This window comes from Mesoplodon densirostris, chromosome 2 (genome assembly GCF_025265405.1).
Source record: "Mesoplodon densirostris isolate mMesDen1 chromosome 2, mMesDen1 primary haplotype, whole genome shotgun sequence".
Taxonomy (NCBI): domain Eukaryota; kingdom Metazoa; phylum Chordata; class Mammalia; order Artiodactyla; family Ziphiidae; genus Mesoplodon; species Mesoplodon densirostris.
This window is the reverse complement of record NC_082662.1, coordinates 105,193,070-105,215,548: the sequence shown is the minus strand read 5'-3', so window position 1 is coordinate 105,215,548 and position 22,479 is coordinate 105,193,070. Positions and strand designations below refer to the sequence as shown.

The following is a 22,479-nucleotide window of genomic DNA, read 5'->3' as shown; positions in this document are numbered from 1 at the left end:
GTCTTAGGGATGAAGTAGGCACATTTCTTGCCAGTTGCTTAAAGCACAGATGTAACTAATATTTGTTAGATTATAGCTGTGGTAAGTCCCGTCATGGGCAGTGAGACTTTGGCTGAACTAGATCAATAAACTAGAATCTGTAACAGAACAGGTGAACTTTTCATCTTCCAAACTGAAACTCCGTACCCATTAAACACGAACTCCCCATTCCCCCCTCCCCCAGTTCCCTGGCAACCACCATTCTATTTTCTGTCTCTAAGAATCTGGCTACTGTTAAGAACCTCCTATCAGTGGAATCGTGTAAGATTTATTCTTTCGTGACTGGCTTATTTCACTTAGCATAACATCTTCAAGGTCCATCCATGTTGTAGCATGTGTCTGAATTTCCTTTCTTTTAAGGCTGAGTACAAATGTGATTTTTTTTTTGCGGTATGCGGGCCTCTCACTGTTGTGGCCTCTCCCGTTGCGGAGCACAGGCTCCAGACGCGCAGGCTCAGCGGCCATGGCTCACGGGCCCAGCCGCTCTGCGGCATGTGGGATCTTCCTGGACTGGGGCACGAACCCGTGTCCCCTGCATCGGCAGGCAGACTCTCAACTACTGCACCACCAGGGAAGCCCCAAATGTGATTTTGAATGATCATGGTTAGGATTATCTGTGGTTTTCCAGTAGACCATGGGATTCTGAAGTGATTATTAGAAGAGGCTCCAAGTTGCTACTTGAGCACTGGGTTCAGCAGTCATTTCTGCTCAGGACCTGTTCTTGGCCAAATCATGAAGCATGGCTTCTGGGCCTTCCAAGTGTCCCCTCACCTTCCTTATCCCTTTTCCCTCGAAAGCAAACTTTGTTGGTGCGTGCCTCTGCCACGACTCACCACTCGTCACCCTGCTTACTGATAGCAGGTAGTCTGCAGTGAATACACACTTGTGTGAGTGTATGTGTGTGTGTCTTAGAGTTCTTTTAACTAAAGAACACAACTTCAAGGCAGCATGTAATGAATTATGTGAGCTAGATTAAACCTAAAACTTGAGGAAACGCCAAGCAGAAAGCGAAGTCGTGTGTGACTCAGGTCTAACAAGACAGGCGGGGTGTGTTATTTAACTGAGCCAGAAAGAAGTCAGGAGGAGAAGAGGGAGGCAAGATGAGTTGAACATATTTATTTTTTAGATTATCAAGTGGAGCTTGTGTTCCTTTGTCTTAGAAAATATTTTAAATGACAGCATAGTATCGCATCGTCTTGATGAACTTTAATTCGCTTTTTAGTAGATGTTTGCAAGGTATTGAAATTTTATTATCCAAATGCTACCATGACCAATTTTTGTATATTCCATATATTTTTACATGTTTCTCAAATCTCTTATGATTACTTTTTGGTGGAAAGGAGAGATGCAAGAAGGTATATGAATTAATAAACCACTGACTAATGGGGTGAGCCGATTGGCTTTGAGGTTAAATTTAGAGGGTGATAATGGCATGTCATGACTTTTGTCTTATCCATCCTTGCAACTCCAGCTGCCTTAGCCAGGCTGAAGTTCTTCCAGAATAAACCTGGGGGTGAGGCCTCTAGACCGACAGGTCTGTGACAAGTGCCATGCCCTCCTCTACCTCAGAGCGGGGCCAGCCCACAGTACAGCTCCTCAGAACCTTTTGCAAAATCCTTTGAGTCAGGTGTGCTTTGGAATTCAGCCTTCTTCAGATTTTAGAAAGGCAATAGATATAAACTATTTCCTCTGTGTGTGTTAAGAAGCACTTCACTTAGTGACGGAGAGCCGCTTACTCAAGCATGTAAATATTTTTAGTAAAACATGGTAGGGCTTCCCTGGCGGCGCAGTGGTTGAGAGTCCGCCTGCCAATGCAGGGGACACGGGTTCGTGCCCCGGTCCGGGAAGATCCCACATGCCGCGGAGCGGCTGGGCCCATGAGCCATGGCCGCTGAGCCTGCGCGTCCGGAGCCTGTGCTCCACAACGGGAGAGGCCACAACAGTGAGAGGCCCGCGTATCACAAAAAAGCAAACAAACATGGTAATAAATATTTGTGAAAAATCTTTTGGCTTTCGGAACTCTTTGGATTTCAGAATTGAGGATAAGGGACTTGGGGCCTGTATCTATGCTGAATTTGAGCAAATAGATCTGACCCAGAAGAAGAAAGAATTCTCTCCCCTTGGTGCTCAAGGGGGTGGACTGCTCATCTTTTCAAGCTCATAAGGAAGTTGGGAGCTCTTTCTTTTTTTTTTTTTTTTTTTTTTTTAATTTTTGGCTGTGTTGGGTCTTTGTTGCTGCGCGCAGGCTTTCTCTAGTTGTAGCAAGCAGGGGTTAGTCTTCATTGTGGTGCACGAGCTTCTCATTGCAGTGGCTTCGCTTATTGCAGAGCACAGGCTCTAGGTGTGTGGGCTTCAGTAGTTGTGGCGTGCAGGCTCAGTAGTTGTGGCACATGGGCTCAGTTGCTCCGTGGCATGTGGGATCTTCCCGGACCAGGGATTGAACCCATGTCCCCTGCATTGGCAGGTAGATTCTTAACCACTGTGCCACCAGGGAAGTCCCTGGAAGCTCTTTCTGAATTTGCAGATGAGGAATCTAAATATTACTCTTTTCTGTACTAAACATTACTTTTTTTTTTTTTCCCAGAGCCTCTTCCATCACCAGCACTGTCTTGCTCATTGACTGATGGGAACATTACACTCCAGTGCATGATCCTGGAAGCTTACGACACCCATCTAGAACTCATACAGTACTCCTGGGACTGTCCCTCAACAATACAGTGTCAGAGTGGCTCAAAACCATCTGAAGCGTATGTTACGAAGGAAGGTGATCTTTCACAGGAAATTCAGTGTATCGTTAGCAATCCATTATTCAGAAGGACAACATCAATCATTTTGTCAACCTGTGTCCCAAGTGGTAAGTGACTGCATGTGTCATGGTAGAGATCCTATATACAAGTGGGCTTCATGGACCTACATACAAGTAGTGGTTCATGAATTTCATACCACACATGCAGTAACTAACATACATTTCATAAATTTGAAACTTAAATTGAGTTAAAGTTTTCACAGACACTTTATTACAGATATAAAGCTAATATTTTTTAGTACTTTCTGTGTCAAGTACCATTCTAATACATATGTTAATTAATTCCATCCCCACGCAATCTAGTAATTATCCTTATTTCATGAGGAGAAACCAAGACATAGTTGGGAGTTTAAGTTGCTTGTCCAAGGTCAACAGCCAGTAAGTGGTAGAGCTTGGTTTTGAAATCAGGCCATCTGGCTTCAGAGCCCATGCTCTTAATTATTCACAATACTGCTTCCTAATATTCTTCATTACCATTGTGTTCTTCAAGATTGCACACGTGCAACAGGAAGGTGCCTTCAGGGACTTCCCTGATGGTCCAGTGGTTAAGACATCAAGCTCCCAATGCAGGGGCCCCAGGTTCGATCCCTGGTCAGGGAACTAGATCCCACATACATGCTACAACTAAGAGCCCACATACCACAACTAAGAGCCCTCATGCTGCAACTAAAAGATCCCGCACACGGCAACAAAGATCCTGTGTGCCATAACTAAGACCCGGCACAGCCTAATTAATTAATTTTTTTTTTAAGTGCATTCAATACGTTTGTCTAGGCTAACACTCGGTTAATAGCATGACAATCTGTCTCGGCTATGATCTTTTTATGTTGCTTAAGTATCATGTATATTTGTAATTTGCAATTCTTCTTATCTTTTTTATACATTATACCCCCAGTTTATAAACAGATGGATCAGTAATTTGAAAGTGGTTCACTAAAGCATAAGAGATGAAAATAGTAAATACTGTATTTCAGGATAATATCACAATTGTGAGGTGTGAACAGGATTCTAGGGCAGATAAAAAATGTGAGTCTCCTTGGGCTGGGGTAGGGTGATTCTGTGAATAAATTTTTTTCTTTTTTAAAAAATATTTATTTAGGTCACTTAAGTAATGGAAATAGAATAGAAATTTAAGTCTTCCGATTTCTGGAGTTTTTTTGCATGACACCCTCCTGACTCTTTATATTATATATCTCAAAATAAATCAAATTTAAAAAAATTGTTTGGACTGATTCACAGGAATTAGCTAGTGAGAACCATACCATGTTAAATGAAAGTACAGACTGTGGAAGATTTTATAGGACTGAAGATGAAGATCAAGTTTCTTCAATAAATAAATTATAAGGGGAAGAAAAAGAGAGGTGATGGGGGGACTTAAAGTTTAAGGAAGTTTAAGAAACTTATCAATTAATTGCAATGTATGGACCTTATTAGGTCCTGATTCAAACAGAAAAGAGTAAGAAACAGTGATTTAAACAGTGATTCCATGTTTGATGATGTTGAACACAGTTTTTTAAGTCTGATGATGCCATGGTTATGTTTTACAAAGAATCCTTATCTTTCGGAAGTACATACTGAAATGCTTATAGCTTAAAAATTGTGCTCTCTGGAGTCAAACAGGGGCTCGCATCTCTAATTGCTCCATAGCAAGTGGGAGGGGAGAAGGAGAGGGGTGGAGCCTGATCCTCCCCTTTAAAGATCAAGCGTGGCATGCATCACTTCCATTCACACCCCCTTGACCAGTCTGAGTTCATGGCCACATCTAGCTGAGGGGGGCTGAGAAGTGCCATCTTTTGCTGGCCATGTGCCCAGTTAAAACACAGGGGTTCTCTTCCCAGAGTGAAAAGGAGAGATTGGTTATTGGGGAACAACAGATACTTCTACCACAATGTACTACAAAATGAATATAACTCATACAATTTTAAAACATATACAAAATCTAAAAAACTTAAAGAATGACATAAGTAGTAAAAATAAATAGAGGTTCTAAATTTTTTTTGCACCTCATTGGTCATCTTATGTTCTCCCTGGGGTTATGTGCCTAATTTGGAAACTCTTGGTCTAAGCAAGAGAAGATGGTGTCTTGGACTAGTAGAGTTGGGAGAAGTGGTTCCGATTCGGCTACATTTTGAAAATAGAAACAGGATTTTCTAATGGTTTGAGTGGGGAAGAAAGGTACCTAATAAGAAATACTGAGATGACCCCTAGATTTCTGGCCCAAGCAACGGAATGAATTGTGTTGCTGTTAGACTGGAAAGCAAGGGAACAGCAGGTGTGTGGAAGAAATAGAGTTTGGTTTGGGACACGTTGTTTGAGATTCCCATTAGATTTCAAATGGAGGCGTCAAATACGGTGCTCTGATTTATGAGTCTAGGTCTCTCATGAATGGTTAGGGCTGGAGATAGAGATTTGGGCATAATCAGAGTACAGTAGGCATTTAAAGCCTTGGGACTAGAAGAGATCATGTGGAGGAAGCAGTCGTCAGAGAGTGGTGCTGAGATTGAGTCCTGAGGACTCCAGCATATAGGGGCTGTTATGGGCAGAGGATCCAGCAAAGGAGACTGAAAAGGATCACTAGGGAGGAAGGCAGAAAACCCCAAGAACTTGGTATTTCCAAAGCCGAGTGAAGAGAGAGCAAGCAACTGTCAGTGCACTGGCCAGGTCAAGAAGGAAGAACGTAATTAAGAACTTGTATCGTTGTTTCATGTCCCCTAAATATCTGCTGTCCCAAAGCGATGACAGCATCTGGCATCATCCCGTGGGAGAAAGGATTTTGGAAGGGACTGTATCAAGTAGCATTAGATTCAGCTGTTTAAAAAAATTTTTTTAAGTATCAGTGGCTTAAAAATGTAGATTACTTCTTTCATGCTAAAAAAAAAAAACATTGGGGAGGGAGGGCTAAATTATGAGTTTGGGATTAAAAGATACACACTACTATATATAAAATAGATAAACAAGGACCTACTGTATAGCACAGGGAACTATATTCAATATCGTGTAATAACCTATAATGGAAAAGAATCTGAAAAAGAATATATATGTGTGTGTATATATATTTGTGTGTGTGTGTGTGTGTGTATATATATATATATATATATATATATATATATATATATGTGTGTATATGGTTGGCCAAAAAGTTTGTTCGGGTTTTTCCGTAACATCTTACAGAAAAGGTAAAATATATCAGGTATATCACTGTGCTGTATACCTGAAACTAACACAACATTGTAAATCAACTATACTTCAATTTTTTAAAAAAAGGATAAACGATTAACTTTTCTCAACTAAATAATAATAATAATAATAATTGGAGGTAGGCAGCCCTGGGCATGTTGCTACTTTATGCAGTTGTGTGGTGCAGCTCCTGCACCTTCCCTGCTTTCTCAGGCAGCGGGACCCAGGGAGGGGAAAATGGTGTGTCTTACCCCTTTCAGGGAGACTTTTGAGAAATACCACACAACCCTTCTTGCATCTCACGGCCCAAAACTTGCCACATGGTTAAACCTTGCTACAAGAAAGGCTGAGAAACTAATCTTTTAGGGGAGTGGTGGTATGCCCAGCTGAAAACCTGAATTCTTTTATTAAAGAGGGGAGAATGGGTATGGGGAACAACTAACTAGCAGTTTCTGGCCAGGGGCCTCTCAAATCAAACCAATGGATCATTGCCTATTTGCTCTAACCCACCTGTGTTCCTACTAAGAGGAGAGGGTGTGTGTTCATACTCTCATTCGTTCTTTCATTTTCTCTCTCCCCTTCCCTCCCCTCCCCTCCTCTCTCCTCCCCTTCCCTCCCCTCCCCTCCCCTCCTCTCCCCTCTCTCTCATCCATGCTGTACCTGCTGTGAGTGACTCCACCCTCTCCCTTAGCAACGTGTGGTGATCCTTTTGCCATATCCTCAGTATTCTGCCCTTAGATTTTTAGTAGGTGGATAGAGTCCACCTCATGAACACATCATTCTTTTCTATTGTGGACACTTTGGTTGTTTTAGCTTTTTGATATTGTAAGACTGTGGTAAATATCTTTGTGCCTTTTTTGGAGGGAGGGGAGGGGCACATAACTGATAGTTTCTGTAGGTTAATATCTTAGAAATGGAATTGCAGGATCAAAGGACGTTAGTAGAGATTCCAATAGCATCAACTCAATAGGTTCATGGCAACAGCTAATAGATGTTCTTAAGTGTATTGACTCAATTAATGCCCACAGTTACCCTAGGAGGCATATTTATCAGTTCCATTTATAGTGATCCCCTAGAGGAAACAGGCACTGAGAGGTTAGAGCACTAATCCAACATTGTCGCAATGATTTGGTGAGCCTGTAGGCACGTCATTTAGCACAGTGTCAGCGGCTGTATGATGAACATTTCTCAGGCTTGCAATGCATGGCTGCCGCATTGCCCTGCCAAGCACACAATCCCAAGCTGTGCTCCCACTGGCAGGACAGGACAGCTGAATAGTGGACTATTTGCTGCTTTTAATAAACAGCACTGGGCCTGATGTGTGTCAACCCTGTGCATAAAAGTTTATTTAGAAACACAGTCGATTCTCTTTATTCACGGTAGTTATGTTTTATTGTCACTGTAAACACAGAATTAGTGCATATTGAACCATTGCTCCCAGGGGAGATAGAGGTTTAGGTTCCTCCAGGCCTCCGGTCAACATTTTTGGCAAGGAATCAATACAGAACCTTGCTTTATGTGTGTTTCTGTTTAAAGACACCTTATTTAATATATGTGGTTGACGCATGAACAGTGAATTCACAGCACCATAACTGATGCCTAAATGAAGCTTATCTAACACGTGTGTTTTCTCTGTAAGGCACACACAGCCTTCTTATGCTTGGGAACACGAGACAGCATTTTCAGCACTGTGCTTGGGGGCCGTTTTAGACAGTGAAATAGCCAACAAAAAAGTACAAAAATGTGAAACACATGGCACTAAATAGACCACAACTAGGGCACATGTCTACAGTACCAGGGCTAAAACACAAGGGCAGAGCATTGCCTTGAACCTCAGTTTGGGAATGTGTACATCAGGCAACCCAGTTTTCACCATTCTGTGGCCCATGTCAGCGCATGACCGTGAAAGCGCTGCAGGTATTGGTTTGGGGAATACAAATAAATTTTAGCAAGTAGATAAATTGCAAATACAGAATCTACAAATAAAGAGGATCAACTGTATCTCTGTTTTGGTCAGTTCCAGCTAATTGTATTTCCTTCTTTCTTTTTTTTTTTTCAGACAATACAAGGCACAGGTTTGTGCTTTTCGCCATACTGCCAGCACTAGTATGTGTTTTTCTGTTTTTAAAATGTACGTATATTTTCTTTTTTAAAAAAAATAAGTTTTCAAACTGGAATTGGTTTTTCAAAGGCCAGAAAATGATTAATTTGAAGATGAAAACAAAGTTTGAAATTTTAACTGTTGTGAAAGAAACAAAACCTTTTTTGTTGTACTTGTTGTCTGGGGTTGCTGAGTGTGTCAGGTTCCCCAAGGTTCTGCATTATCTTGAGGTGGAATGAATCCTTGGGCCGTAGAGAGCTGTACAGGAGTGGGAACACAGCCGAATATACTTAGGACTGTTCCACAGCCTCATATCTTTGGCCCACCTCAACATATAGTTATACTTCTGGTCTCAAGCCAGATTTTGCAAAAAACCTCTTACTCTTGGCTGCCATGGTCATAATTTTCATGACTTATAGCCCAGAAGGAGGTCCCAGGTAGGAAGGAGCATTTGTTGAGTCGGGTGACATGGAGTGGGTAAAATGACCTGGTATTACCTGTGTTGCCTACCTGAGCCTTCCTCAGTCTCCAGAAAGGAACCCATATGCCCTGGAGAACTGGTAACCTCATCCTAGCCTGTTCTTTCCTGGTGCCAAGAAACCCCTCCTCAAGTCCCAGGATGTTGACTAGGCTGTAAATTTCAGAATAGAGGTTCTTGAAGCCCCATCAGTTTCCATATCAGCCTTCGCCAAAAGGAAATTTACGAGACTGATTTGTCACTCTCACAGGGAATGTTGAAGAGGAAGCTTTCTGCAAGGTGGTGGCATCTGGGGTCCATGTCATTTCACAGTCATGTCTTGAATCAAGTTCACAGACTAGATTTAAGTTTCCCTAGACCTGCACTGTTCAATACAGTGGGTACTAGCCACGTACAGTGATCTAAATATAAATTTTAATTAATGAAGATTAAATAAAATTTAAAATTTAGTTTCTCAGTCATACTAGCCACATTTCAAGTGCTCAGTAGACACAGATGGCTAGTGGCTACCATGTGAGACCAAATAGAGAACAATTCCATCATTGCAGAAAGTTCTGTTGGTCAGTGCTGACCTAGACTGTTTTGGGGTATTGGCACTAGAATATGATTTCCCGAAGGTACCATTTCTATATTATAGGTTTCAAATACCACAAAGATCCCTAAGTAGTAGATTATCAGTCAACTGAATCTCCTCCAAACAAGTTATAAAAAAATCAGCTGAAGAAAGTTTTAAGCCATCATTACCAATAAGTAAAACATTTGGGGAGCTCAGGTGTTCTTTTTAAAAAGTTATTTTTAATCCCCAAATAGCAGTATTATAGTTAATCATCTCCTTAAGAGATTGGTCACCAGAAACCAAAATAATTTTCCACTCATGTGTTTTTCTTGGGAGGGAGGGCGGGTGTCTACCACCAGAACTCCTGAACCGAAGAAAAGTAGCACTGAGGACTTTTCTGTCTGATTTAACTTATTTAAAACAACTGGCTGATTTAACTTACTAAAAAAAAAAAAAATGTTTATTCGGTGGAGGGAAATTTACACCAGTGATCAGTACTGGTAGCACCGTATAACCTGAAAAAAATTGTTCTAAAAAATAATTACTTCAGCAAGCATCTCAACCCTAAAGCCATTAATTAGGAAAGTGAGGCATTTGGCATGGAGCCTTCAGAAGGGGAGAGAGTTGAATGTAAACAGCTCCATCAGCTAGTTGTAGTTGACATTTTTACAAGCTCAGTCAAGGCTGTGGACTTGGCTTCTGGACCATTAGCATGGCTCCAGGCTAGCTGATGCCTTCGATGAGGAGGAAACTGATGCATACATGTGGGACCGTATCTTAACGTCCAAACCGGTGCTGTCCAAAATGGTAGCCACGAGCCACATGTGGCTGTTGAACCCTTGAAACAGGAGAGTCCAAATTGAGATGTGCCATCAGTATAAAATAGACACTGGATTTGTAAGACTTCTTATTAAAAAAAGGAATGTAAAGTATGTCATTAATAATGTTTATATTGATTACACGTTAAAATAGTATCTTTGGGGCTTCCCTGGTGGCGCAGTGATTGAGAGTCCGCCTGCCAATGCAGGGGGCACAGGTTCGTGCCCCAGTCCGGGAAGATCCCACATGCCGCGGAGCGGCTGGGCCCGTGAGCCATGGCCACTGAGCCTGTGCGTCCGGAGCCTGTGCTCCACAAAGGGAGAGGCCACAGCAGTGAGAGGCCCGCGTACCACACACACACAAAAAAATAGTATCTTTGATATGTTGGGCTAGTCAATAAAATGTATCATGAAAATTAATTTCATCCATTTCTTTTTTTAAAATATAATTGCTCTACTACTATTTTTATTTTATTTATTTATTTTACTTTATTTTACTTTATTAATGTTTTGGCTGTGCTGTGTGGCATGCGGGATCTTAGTTCCCCAACCAGGGATTGAACCCGTGCTGCCTGCAGTGGAAGCACAGAGTCTTAACCACTGGACCGCCAGGGAAGTCCCCATCCATTTCTTTTTACTGTGTAATGTGGCTACTAAGCATTTTAAATTACTTAACGTGGCTCATATTATACCCCTATCAGGCAGCGCTGGTCCAGAACATTCCAGCCTTCCCTCCATCTTTAGCTTTATGCACAAGCTGCTATAGAAAAAAACATGCGTCAACAATTTTTGTTTTTCTGTCATCTGATGACCAGTTTTTGAACAACTCTTCGGCCCAACTCTGTGGCCAATTTGATGTAAGCATTTAGGAGAGTAGGAAATATCAGCTCGACAGGGCTCTGCTTTAGAGTTTTCCCAGTTCAGGCCTCTAGCCAGCAACTCCAGATTCCAGCTTTTCTTTTCAGCTCTTTAATTGAGATGAAAATGTCTTCATTTGTAGGTTTTCTGGGATGGGGAGGCCCATAGCAGATAAACATGGAGAACTAGGTAAGTATCCTGTAGACTGCTCAGTGGGTACACTGTATATCGTGCACTAGAAGCAGAACAGCCTGATGTAGAGGGCCTATTCCTTGGGGAGCCAGATTCTACTTATCCGTCACTTAGTTGCCTTGAACAGTAATAAGTTACATCAGCAGATATACTCACCACAGTTCATTAAGCACCAACTGGCCCCTTTCCATGTAACATCTCATTGAACCCTCTCAGTGAGCTTTGCAAGGGGGGTATCTTTACAGCTTGTTTAGGGACAGCAAATGTGAGACTCGGAGAAGTCAGGTCACATCACTCATAAATGTAGAGCTGGGATTCAAATTTATGTCTTCAGACTCCAAGAGTTATCCTGTTACCCACCACAATCTGCTCCCTCCTTCTCCCATCCCAGGAAAATTGAGCCAAGGATAGGGCTCACTTCAGGAGCCAGGGTCAGAGCTGGGCCCATATCATGAACAAAAGATAGGATCCAAACACAATGAACGGTGGCAGTGGGTGAAGTAAGTTGCCGTAAGGAGGCTCCAGAGGGCCCCGTCCTGGCAGAGTCCCCGTGGTCAGGAGGCAGGGGCCCATGAGCCGGCCTTTGAGAGATGAAGGGAAGAGTAAAGGCCCAGGGCTATAAAAGGCAGGGTAGGGGGTGGCAAGTCATCCCTTTTGGGGGCAGCATATGTTGGTGGGATAGAGGTTGAGCCAGGCCTAGATATTGAGAGAGAGTTGCCAAGAGGTTGGGTAATTTTTTTCTGGGAAACCACTGAGGATTGATTGATTGATTTTGATTGATTTTATTTATTTTTGGCTGTGTTGGGTCTCCGTTGCTGCGTGTGGGCTTTCTCTGGTTGCAGCAAGCGGGGGCTACTCTTGGTTGCAGTGCACGGGCTTCTCATTGCGGTGGCTTCTCTTGTTGCGGAGCACGGGCTCTAGAGCGCAGGCTCAGTAGTTGCGGCTCATGGGCTTAGTTGCTCCGCAGCATGTGGGATCTTCCCTGACCAGGGATTGAACCCGTGTCCCCTGTATTGGCAGGTGGATGGATTCTTAACCACTGTGCCACCAGGGAAGTCCCCACTGAGGATTTTTGAGCAGAGCTGTGCTTTGGAAAGATCTCTCTGCTGGTAAAACATAGGGTGAATTAATAGACAAGAGGCTAGAGGTGGGGACACTGGTTAGTGGATAAATAAAATAATCCAGCCAAGCAGAGGAGAGGTCAAATCGGGCTGGCCATGGCAGAAATGAAGGAGGGCTAGGTTTCAGAGAAAGTATGGATATCGTATGAACAAAGTCTCACCGGAGAGTGTAGTCTGGTGCCAGACTCCCTGGGGTTAAATGGCAGCTCTCTCTCTCACAGGCCTCGGACAAGTCAATTAAACTCTTTGCACCTCAGTTTTCTTCTGTGGAAAATGGGCATAACAATAGTATAGAAATAACAATGATAGTGTAGGTAATAATAGCATAGAAAAAATATGTACAAATAAGTTAGTGTAAGCAAAATGCTTAGAAGAGTGACGGGGCTCATAATGGTGCTCAGTAAATGTTAGCTATTATGGTTATGATTGTTCTTCAAGAAAGGAGCCAAGGGACTTCCCTGGTGGAGCAGTGGTCAAGAATCCACCTGCCACTGCAGGGGACACGGGTTCGAGCCCTGGTCCGGGAAGATCCCACATGCTGTGGAGTGAGTAAGCCCGCGAGCCACAACTACTGAAGCCCGCGTGCCTAGAGCCCATGCTCTGCACCAAGAGAAGCCACCACAATGAGAAGCCCGCGCACCGCAACGAAGAGCAGCCCCCGCTCACCACAACTAGAGAAAGCCCGCATGCAGCAACAAAGACCCAATGCAGCCAAAAAAATAAATAAATAAATAAATAAATTAATTAATTAATTAATTAGTTTTTTTAAAAAAGAAAGAAAGGAGCCAAAAGGAACAGGAATTCTTACCCTTGGCAGCATGGCAGGCACAGCAGAGGACTCAGGCAGGGCCCTTGTTTGGGAAGGTGAATTTGTGCTCTGACAGGCTGAGTTTGGGGTGTGGGCACATCACGTGGATAGGGGTGTCCAGCGTATAATTGGAGAAGTGGCTTTAGGGGCTGGGGTTACAGGTTGGGGAGCATCTTCGTCAGAGCAGTAATGGATTCCCCCAGCATTTGAGGTCACCAAGAAAGAGAAGCTGAAGGCCTTCGAGTGGTGGGCAAGGCAGAGGAGCCAGGAGGAAGACCCAAGCGGCGCCCTGTTAGGGGTTCGAGGGGGAGGCCACATGCTAGAGCTGCAAGGAGGCAAAGTGGGAGGTGGCGGTCAAGACCCTTGGCTTGGTTGAACGAGTTGCTGACTTTCATGAAAGCCCCTGGGTGAGTGGTTGGAGTGGAGGTATCGCAGCACAGCAGTGAGGGCCTGGGGGCAGTCAGACCAATGGGTGGGCTTGGGAGGCTTCCTTTCTCCCCAGCTGCCAGCCAGGACAGTGACCAGGTCACCCGGGAAGTCAGCGGCAGCAGAAGACCTGGGGCAAGGGGTTCTAGGGGACAGCTCAGCCAGCTTCAGGGTGTAGGGTGGGCAGGGGTAGTGAGTCTGCGAGGGGTTGATGGTCCAGGAGGCCCCATGGAGAGGGGGTGGAGAGGAGTCAGGTAGCCAGGGATGAGGTGAGGGGCAGGTGTGCTAGCAGTGTGGGGAGAGGTAGAAGACCTGGGGGTTATGGTCAGAGGTGGGGCGTTTCGGATTTGAAATCATGTGTGTGAGGGCAGGTGACGGTGAGATTGGAGGAGTGCCTCTGCTGAGATCCACATGGTAGCAGTGGAGGCATGGCCATCACAAACAGTGACGGGGAATGTTGTTCACGGGAGCGCTGTCATCCCAGGCCACTGAGAAAGGTGATGGGGTATCCCAGAACTCATTCCTTTACCTTGCTCCTTTATTCATTCTGCAAATAACTTATGGAGATTACTAGATGTCAGGCACTGTGTTAGCCCATGGCCTGAGATCAATGTACCCAGTGAGGCTAGACATTGTGTGGGATTCAGAGAAAACATATATTAAGGCTCCTACCCTGAGAAGCTTATGGTCACAGTGGGGAGAATGGATGAGTGTGTAAGAAACAGAAAGACTTGGGCAAGAAGCACAGGGTGATGGGCCGGAATGGATGGTCAGGGCTGGGCAACCAACAAGGGGGAGGTGAAGAGGCCAGAATAATCATGAAGACTTTGAAAGGAGTACGATGTGAACTAGATCTTCAAAGCGAGAGCAGAGTGGAAAAGGCATTCCAGCTGGCAGAATCAGCAGAGACATGGAGGGGAACGAAGCCTGTCGTGGTTGTTTGATAAAGACGTCAACCTGCTTAGCATCAAGTTGAAGAAACGGCAAAAGAGACAATATTTGCAAGAAAATTTTTGGAAGTCAAGGGCATTAAAATCAAGTGATATGGGAGTAGGGGGTCATTGTAGGTTCTGGAGCAGGAGAGTTTTGCATGAAAAACATTGCTTTGCAATGATGAGCTAGGAAGGTAAAACTGACTTCTTAAGGTAACATCCCAGGGAGAAACCTAGGTAGGATGGGGTTGGGTGTGGGAGAGGAGCTTACTTTTCTTGGCGTATTTTTGTTTGCTATTCAGATTTTGTACTTTGTGTGTTTCCTACCCTATTTAATAATACTTTTTAGATTTAAAGAGCCCACTGTGGCTGCAGGGAGGAGTTCCCTCAACTCAGTTATTAAAGGGTTACAGATATGATGGAGGGGCAGGGCTTGGGGGAGGAGCTGGGGAGGGGCAAGCACAGCCAGTAAGAAATGTGAACTAGTCACATCTCCGTGAGACCAGTGTCAGGAAGAGCTAAACCCAATTAAAAATATCTGAGGGGGGCTTCCCTGGTGGCACAGTGGTTGAGAGTCCGCCTGCCGATGCAGGGGACACGGGTTCATGCCCTGGTCCGGGAGGATCCCACGTGCCGCGGAGCGGCTGGACCCGTGAACCATGGCCGCTGAGCCTGCGCGTCCAGAGCCTGTGCTCCGCAACGGGAGAGGCCACAACAGTGAGAGGCCCGCGTACCGCACACACACACACACAAATCTGAGGGCAACCAAGTAAATATCAGATATCTGAGGGAAGATGGGTGTGATATTACACTTCTCACCAAGACAGTTCGATTTAGACAGTTTCTGGGAGTGCTGGTATTCACTTTTGGTAAATGTCTGGAAAACAGACCCACAGAGCAAACCAAATTAAAAAGGAAACAGAGTCCCCCAATTCTCTGGGAAGAAAGACTTGCAGATGCTACCTCAGCCTGAAGGAGAACTGGAGATGCAGGCCTGATTCTTTGGCAGCGGATGCACCTGGCTGTGGGAGAGGGTGAGAAAGTCCCTGCGGAAGACCCTGTGCTGCCAGGGCTAGATGGAGAGCTGCTGCCCACTTCATCCCCCTCAGAAATCCACAGCACCCATTTTCATGTTCTACAGGGTTCTTCGTAAGGAAAACTCCTATTTCTTTTACCTAACCCCTGTGACCCCAGCACTAAATTTTTATGAATTCCTGTTACCAAAGGAATGCAGATATTTTGGGAGCTGTGGTCTGATCTGGCCTATGGAAATATAGACTGTGGGGAAGACAAAAAAAAGCCATGGAATGGAATCTCAGTTCGCAGGGACTTGGTCAGGCAAGGCTGTAGCTGGGTGTTTGGGCTGATTTCCTCTGAGTTACCCAAGGGCGCTCTGTCATCACCACAGAGATGAATAATCAGAAAGTGAAGCTGAAAGAAGAAAACCACGCCCGGGGATTCATGTGGCAAAGAAGGAGATGACTGTTAGAAGGGGTGACAGTTTACTTATGGGTCTTAAGAGCCCAGCTCTGTTGTTTGGAGATTTCAGTTATACTCAAAGACTGAGTTGGTTTGAGAAGATGGGACTGTGAATTAGTGCTGTGCACTGAGAGTAGCACTTCTGGTGGATCTCCAGCTACCATCTCATGAGAGCCCAAGACCAATCTCCCTCCATCTCTGCTCCCTAGAACCCTTGCTTTTGATGGGTTTATTACAAAAGTGCTACCCACATTAGAATAGGAGGGTAATTTAGACCCATAGACTGCAGCACAGACTGACTGACTTTTATACTAATATGAGATATTTCTTTTATAGCACCTGTTGTTTGGTAATAGAAGATGAAGTCAAACGCATGCTAATTAACGTTATTTCAGTCACTTCGAGAAGGCATCTGATTTACCATTTGAGTATTACCTCATCCTTGAGGAAACTTTGGAAGTCTAACCTGAATGGACCCTTTATAAGAAGCAATGTTTCAGGACTTCCCTGGTGGCACACTGGTTAATAATCCACCTGCCAATGCAGGGCACATGGGTTCAATCCCTGTTTCGCGAAGATCCCACATGCCGCAGAGCAGCTAAGCCTGTGCGCCACAGCTACTGAGCCGGCGCTCTAGAGCCTACGAGCCACAACTACTGAGCCTGCGTGCCACAACTACTGAAGCCTGCACGCCTGGAGTCCGTGCTCTGCAACAAGAGAAGCCACCGCAATGAGAAGCCTGCGCATTGCAACGGAGAGTAGTCCCCACTCACCACAACTAGAGAAAGCCCGTGCACAGCAATGAAGACCCAACACAGCCAAAAATAAAACAAATAAATAAATAAATTTATAACAACAAAAAATAATGTTTCATGGAAGAAACAAGGACTGACAAACAACAGGCATTAGTTTCTACTCTGTCACCAACACTGAGTATCACTAGTTACTATCTTGTCCCATAATTGTTTCTTATAAATTGTATTTTTGGAGAAATGTAAATCTTTGTAAATAATGTAAGTATGTATATATATATATGTGACTAAGTGGCTCTTTTTTTCTTGTTAGGGTTGTAAAACAAAATAGTCACATGACTCGGGAGGTGAAGGTTTTTTACTAAAATCTATAATCCACTCTTTGTTTTAGAGGAAAAACAGTTCATTGCAGGATCAGTAGCACAGTAGTTTATCATGTTAGCTGTCACATTGGGAGGTGAACAGCAGAGAACTCTTAAACCAGCTATACTCCAATAAAAATTAATTTAAAAAAAGAAAATTAAAATTTTAATTGTATATTTAGAGAATTTGTTTCAGAAGCGTAAGTATCATTCATTAAAAAGTACATTTCTGTAGTACAATGTGCATTATTTGTAAATTATGAGACTATAAATAACAATTTCATGTTCTTCCCAAATGTTTAAATTTTAAGTAACCAATATATGTACTATTGTATATCTTTGAAATAACTTCAGTCTTACTCGCACTGTCTCCTCTCAATAGAAAATACTAACCTGAAAAAATTCTTCATCTACTTTTTTCCTTTCCTAACTGCAATCAGTCTTAAGTGAGAAATGAATTATTCTTGGAATTCATACTTTAAAGTGGCAAAAATGGGAAAAGTTATAAAATACTTTGGGTGTTAAAATCTGTATCTTGATCAGCACCCAAAACAAACAAACGAACGAAAAAACAAAGTGTAAAGCGATGTACACCAGGGGTCCCCAACCCCTGGGCCTCGGGGCGGTAGCGGTCCTGGCCTCTTAGGAATGGGGCTGCCCAGCAGGAGGTGAGTGGTGAGCGAGGCTTCACCTGCCACTCCCCATCGCTCTCATTACCGCCTGAACCGTACACACCCCCAACCCACTGCCCGCACCACCGGTCCACCCCCGCAACCCACTGCCCGCACCACCGGTCTGTAGTAAAATTGTCTTCCAGGAAGCCAGTCCCTGGTGCCAAAAAGGTTGGGGACTGCTGCTATACGCATGCAGAGCAGCAGCTTCTCCTGGGTAAAGAGGTGAACTGCCCCAGCTCTCCCCTGGGCAGCCATCATAGAAACCCGAGATTCCCGGAGTCACCGTGCAAAGGCCTTCAATCCTGAGCCTGCACTCTCCCTGCAGTTCCTGTCACATGAGATTCTTCAGCCTGAAAGGAGATGTTTCTTCCCTCCAAGGTGGGTGTTTGCAAAGGGGCCCCGGGACACAGTGGCATCCAGCTCCCCACAGCGTCAGCAAGAGGAAGACCGAGGCCTGGAAGCCCTGCGCACCCCAGAGAAGAGCCCCCCTTGGCCTCAGGTGGCTTAGCTGTCTAACGAAATGTGTCTTCCGTACTTTAGCCCCCATACGCTCTCTCTGGCCCTTTCTGACCCCATCAGTCAGCAGTAAAATTCCTAGTATCCTCTTCAACGAATGTTCATGTCCCCTTTCTGTTGTCATGAACCCTGGCTCTCCCCTAGGTTGCTGTTTCCCGCAACCTCTCAAGGGGAAGCTCTCCGCTCCTGCGTGCCTTGTATGCTGGTCCCAGAGGGAGGGGGGCATCCTCCCGGCTCCTGCTTCCAGACCATTGCTCCTTCCCCAGCTTTGATGCTCACACCAGCAGATCACCACCACCTGATAGCCCTTTTCCAAGTTATCCTTTTTATTCCTCGTGGCGTAAAGATTTTTAGTACCAGGTGGAAATCACTCTCCCTTAACGCTGCTCCTTTCAGAATCTGAGTGTTTTCAAAACCTGCGAATCATGGTCTCCCCCAGGGCTCTTCCTTTCCCAGCACCACCCTGGCCCTGCTCCTGACCTTTTTATCAGTAAAGCCCGCAGTCCCTCACCATCTCAGCTACAAGCATGCCCTCTCTGCTTGTTATCTTCCACACCACACCCTTGAGGGCCCCGAATCCCAAACTCCTGCAACCCCACCAGGACCTGCAAGCCAGCCATCCTGCCTCTTCCCTGACCCTCAGCTGCTCGGGGTCCTCGTTCTCACTGTTTGGGGTCTTCAGTGTCCATCAGTGTAATCACTCCTCTACCCTCACTCTTTACCCCCTCACTTGGCCAAACCCCAACTGTGGTTATAGTCGCATCTACTAGTTCCCTCCCTGCATCCAAACTACTGAACATCCTGGAGAAAAACACACCACCCGGCTGACAAGTTTGATTTCAATGACCGCAGACCTCAAAGGGACTCACAGTGTTTCTCAGAAGTCCTCGTCGCATTGCCCTGGTCCGTTCACTGCCTCCTCATCGCTCTTCTTAGACCTGCAATGCTAACAACTCTCAACTGCTCACCTTGCTTCCCATATCACTGAAAACAAATAAAAGCATTGAGAAGAACCCTTCTCCCACCTACCTCCCACCTTCCCACCACACATCTCACCCAGCTGCGTCGGCACCCATGTGCTTTGCCTCTTGTTACCGTGGATGAAATCTCCTTGCTCCTAAAACCAATCTCTCCACTTGTCTTAGTGTGCTCGGGTTGCCATAACAAAGTGCCATAGACTGTTTGGCTTAAAACACAGAAATGTATTTGTCACAGTTCTAGAGGCTGGGAAGTCCCACATCAGGTGCCGGCCAGTGTGGTTCCTGGTGAGAGCTCGTCTTGTCTGGCTGTGTCCTCACACGGCAGGGAGAAGAGCTCTGGTGTCTCTTCCTCTTAGAAGGGCACCAATTTACTGGATTGGGGACCTCCCCTTATGACCTCATTTAACATTTATCACCTCCTCGCAGGCCTTATCTCCAAATACAGCCACAGTAGGTGTGAGGGTTTCAGCGTGAATTTTAGGGGACGAATCATTCACACTGCTTATGCACAGGACACCATCTCCCCTCATCTGCGTAGGGACATTACTCTTGTCTTTATCCACCTGTCTCCGCATCATCAACTTTTACTTTTCAATGATATCATACAAACATACTGTCATTTCTCATATCTTCAAAAAACCAAAATACTCTTGACTACACTTCCCTGTCCAGCTCGTCTCATTTTTCTGCTCTTTTTTATGAAAAGTTCCTCAAAAGAATGATCTGTACTTCATTTTTCCTTTTTTTTTCTTTTTTTCTTTTTTTTTTTTTTTTGCAGTACGCGGTCCTCTCACTGTTGTGGCCTCTCCCGTTGCGGAGCACAGGCTCCGGACGTGCAGGCTCAGCGGCCATGGCTCACGGGCCCAGCCGCTCCGCGGCACGTGGGATCTTCCAAAACCAGGGCACGAACCCGTGTCCCCTGCATCGGCAGGCGGACTCTCAACCACTGCGCCACCAGGGAAGCCCTGTACTTCATTTTTCTGACTCCTCTCTCCCCATTCTTAGTTTTTTTTTAAGATTTGTTTATGATTTATTGACTTTATTTTTATTTTTGGCTGCATCAGGTCCTAGTTGCGGCACGTGGGATCTTCGTTGCGGCATGCGGGGTCTTTCATAGGGGTACGCAGCCTTCTCTCTAGTTGTGGTGTGCAGGTTTCCCCTTCTCTAGTTGTGGCGCGGGCTCGAGGGTACGTGGGCTCTGTAGTGTGCGGCGCACAGCCTCTCTCGCTGAGCCGCGCGAGCTCAGTAGTTGAGGCGGGCGGGCTTAGTTGCCCCACGGCATGTGGGATCTTAGTTCCCCGACCAGAGATCGAACCCCGCGTCCCCTGCATTGGAAGGCGGATTCTTTACCACTGGACCACCGGGGAAGTCCCCCCCATTCTTTCTTGAACACACTTCAATCAGCCTTTCACCCCCACTACTTGCCAAGCTTACCAATGACCCCCTCATTGTAAGATCCAATGGTCAGTTCCCAGGCCTCGTCTTACTCTGTCTGTAAGCATCATCTGAAGCAGTGGAAGGCCCCCCACACATTTGTTTAGTGCTTTCTAGGTGCTAGTTTCCATAGGGTATTCGAAGGAAGCTCATAGCATGACAGGGCAAGCAGACCTGTGAGCACTTGTGAGGAGTATACCATATCCTAAAATGGAAGTGTATGCAAAGAATGAAGGAAGTATAACCATATGACCCAGCAATTCCACCCCTTGGTGTATTCCCAAGAAAAATATACACATATGTCCACAGAAAAACTTGTACACGGATCTTCATAGATCATTATTGACAACAGCCAAATAATGGAAATAATCCAAATATACATCCACTGATGAACAGATCAATAAAATGTGGTCTATCCATACAATGGAATAATATTCAGTATAAAAAGTAATGAAGGTCTTTAGTGATGCAGACTATACTGTTTGGTGATATATGGTAAAGAAAAGGTCATTCATACTCTAAATGATGGGGGAGGAGGGAATACTGACTGTGAAGGGTCATGAGGGCTTCAGGGGAGTTGACATTGTTATTTCTCGACCCACATAGTGTTTACGAGAGAATATACTCTGGTGTGTTCGTATAATATTAAAAAACATTTTTCGGGCTTCCCTGGTGGCGCACCGCAACGAAGAGTAGCCCCCGCTCGCTGCAACTAGAGAAAGCCCGTGTTCAGCACAGCAACAAGGACCCAACTCAGCTAAAAATTAAAATTAAAACAAATAAACATTTTTCATGCCATGGAGCAACTGAGCCCATGCACCACAACTACTGAGCCTGCGCTCTAGAGCCCGTGAGCCACAACTACTGAGCCGGCATGCCACAAATACTGAAGCCCGCACGCATGGAGCCTATGCTCCACAACAAGAGAAGCCACCACAATGAGAAGCCTGCTCACCACAACGAAGAGTAGTCCCTGCTCGCCACAACTAGAGAAAGCCCACGCGCAGCAACGAAGACCCAACACAGCCAAAAATAAATAAATAAATAGATTAATTAATTAATTAAAGAAAAAAGAAAATCAGAGGTGATTCTCAAGTTGGACATTGTGTCCAGGCTCCCATGAGGTGCCATTAAAAAATAAAAAACAAAAACTGAAAAAATATTGGGAGAGTTATCATTTAGCTTAATGTTCTACTTTTAGGATTTCAAACCTAATTAGATTTGCATCTGGATAACAGAAACCTACCTATATCTGCGCAGAATGAGTTTCACACTGAATTTATAACTAGCTAGCATTTAATTATTTAAGGCAACGATAGAAGATAGGTCATATTTGAACACCTATCTTTCACCAGTAATTATTCTTAGAGCCTGTTCTTCAGCAGTTTCTGGGTCAGAGTTTATTGTAATTTGTTACTGTTCCACCAAGACGGTAGTTCGTTCAGGCTTCAGTGTCACTTGCCCTTCAGATGGTTTTCCTGTTATCAGAGGAGGGTTTATGTGCAGATTTGGACTCAGTTATGTAAGCTCTCTTGGTCTCATGTATAAAACAGGGCTAATAGCATCTACCACACAGGATTGTTGGAGATGACAGATACAAATCGTTAAGCACAAGGCTTAGCTTATAAACAGTAGCTACTACTATTGCCCATTCTGTGAATAAGGTTGAAGGTTTTCCTGAGTTTGGTGCTAACTGGCCAAAAGTTAGAGAACAGACCAATCTTTTAGGATGTCAGCCAATCTCTACTGGTATTCTAAACCTGGAATAGATCTTGAATGCAAACTTTCTATTTTACTAATTCAGATTTTTTTCTCTCTCCCTTGAAAATATTGTGGGGTTCCCCCCAGTATATAAATAATATATGCTTTTATTTTAAAAAGTATAAGATAAAAAATTTTAATAAATAAAATAAAAAACATTTTTTAAAACTAAAAAGAAAGGTAATGAAGGTCTGACTCATGCTACTACA

General features: G+C 44.5%; 1 protein-coding gene and 1 non-coding gene across 5 annotated transcripts in view; both read left to right on the top strand.

Annotated features, from left to right (window-relative positions):
* CD58 (CD58 molecule) overlaps positions 1–17,203 on the top strand; it is a 44,901-nt gene extending 27,698 nt beyond the window's left edge. Inside the window, exons 3-6 of one of the 4 annotated variants that reach the window (XM_060090342.1) lie at positions 2,624–2,893; positions 8,082–8,153; positions 10,976–11,022; positions 12,585–12,847. In XM_060090342.1, coding sequence (XP_059946325.1) covers positions 2,624–2,893; positions 8,082–8,153; positions 10,976–11,001 — 368 coding nt within the window. In that variant the 3' untranslated portion in view covers positions 11,002–11,022; positions 12,585–12,847. Of the gene's footprint in view, positions 1–2,623; positions 2,894–8,081; positions 8,154–10,975; positions 11,023–12,584; positions 12,849–16,127 lie in introns of those variants that run through there. The other 3 variants (XM_060090343.1, XM_060090344.1, XM_060090345.1) reach the window with 3 other exon arrangements.
* On the top strand, positions 3,373–3,445 carry TRNAW-CCA (transfer RNA tryptophan (anticodon CCA)). Its single transcript has one exon. It is a non-coding gene; the product is annotated as a tRNA-Trp (tRNA).
* Positions 17,204–22,479: the final 5,276 nt, after the last annotated feature.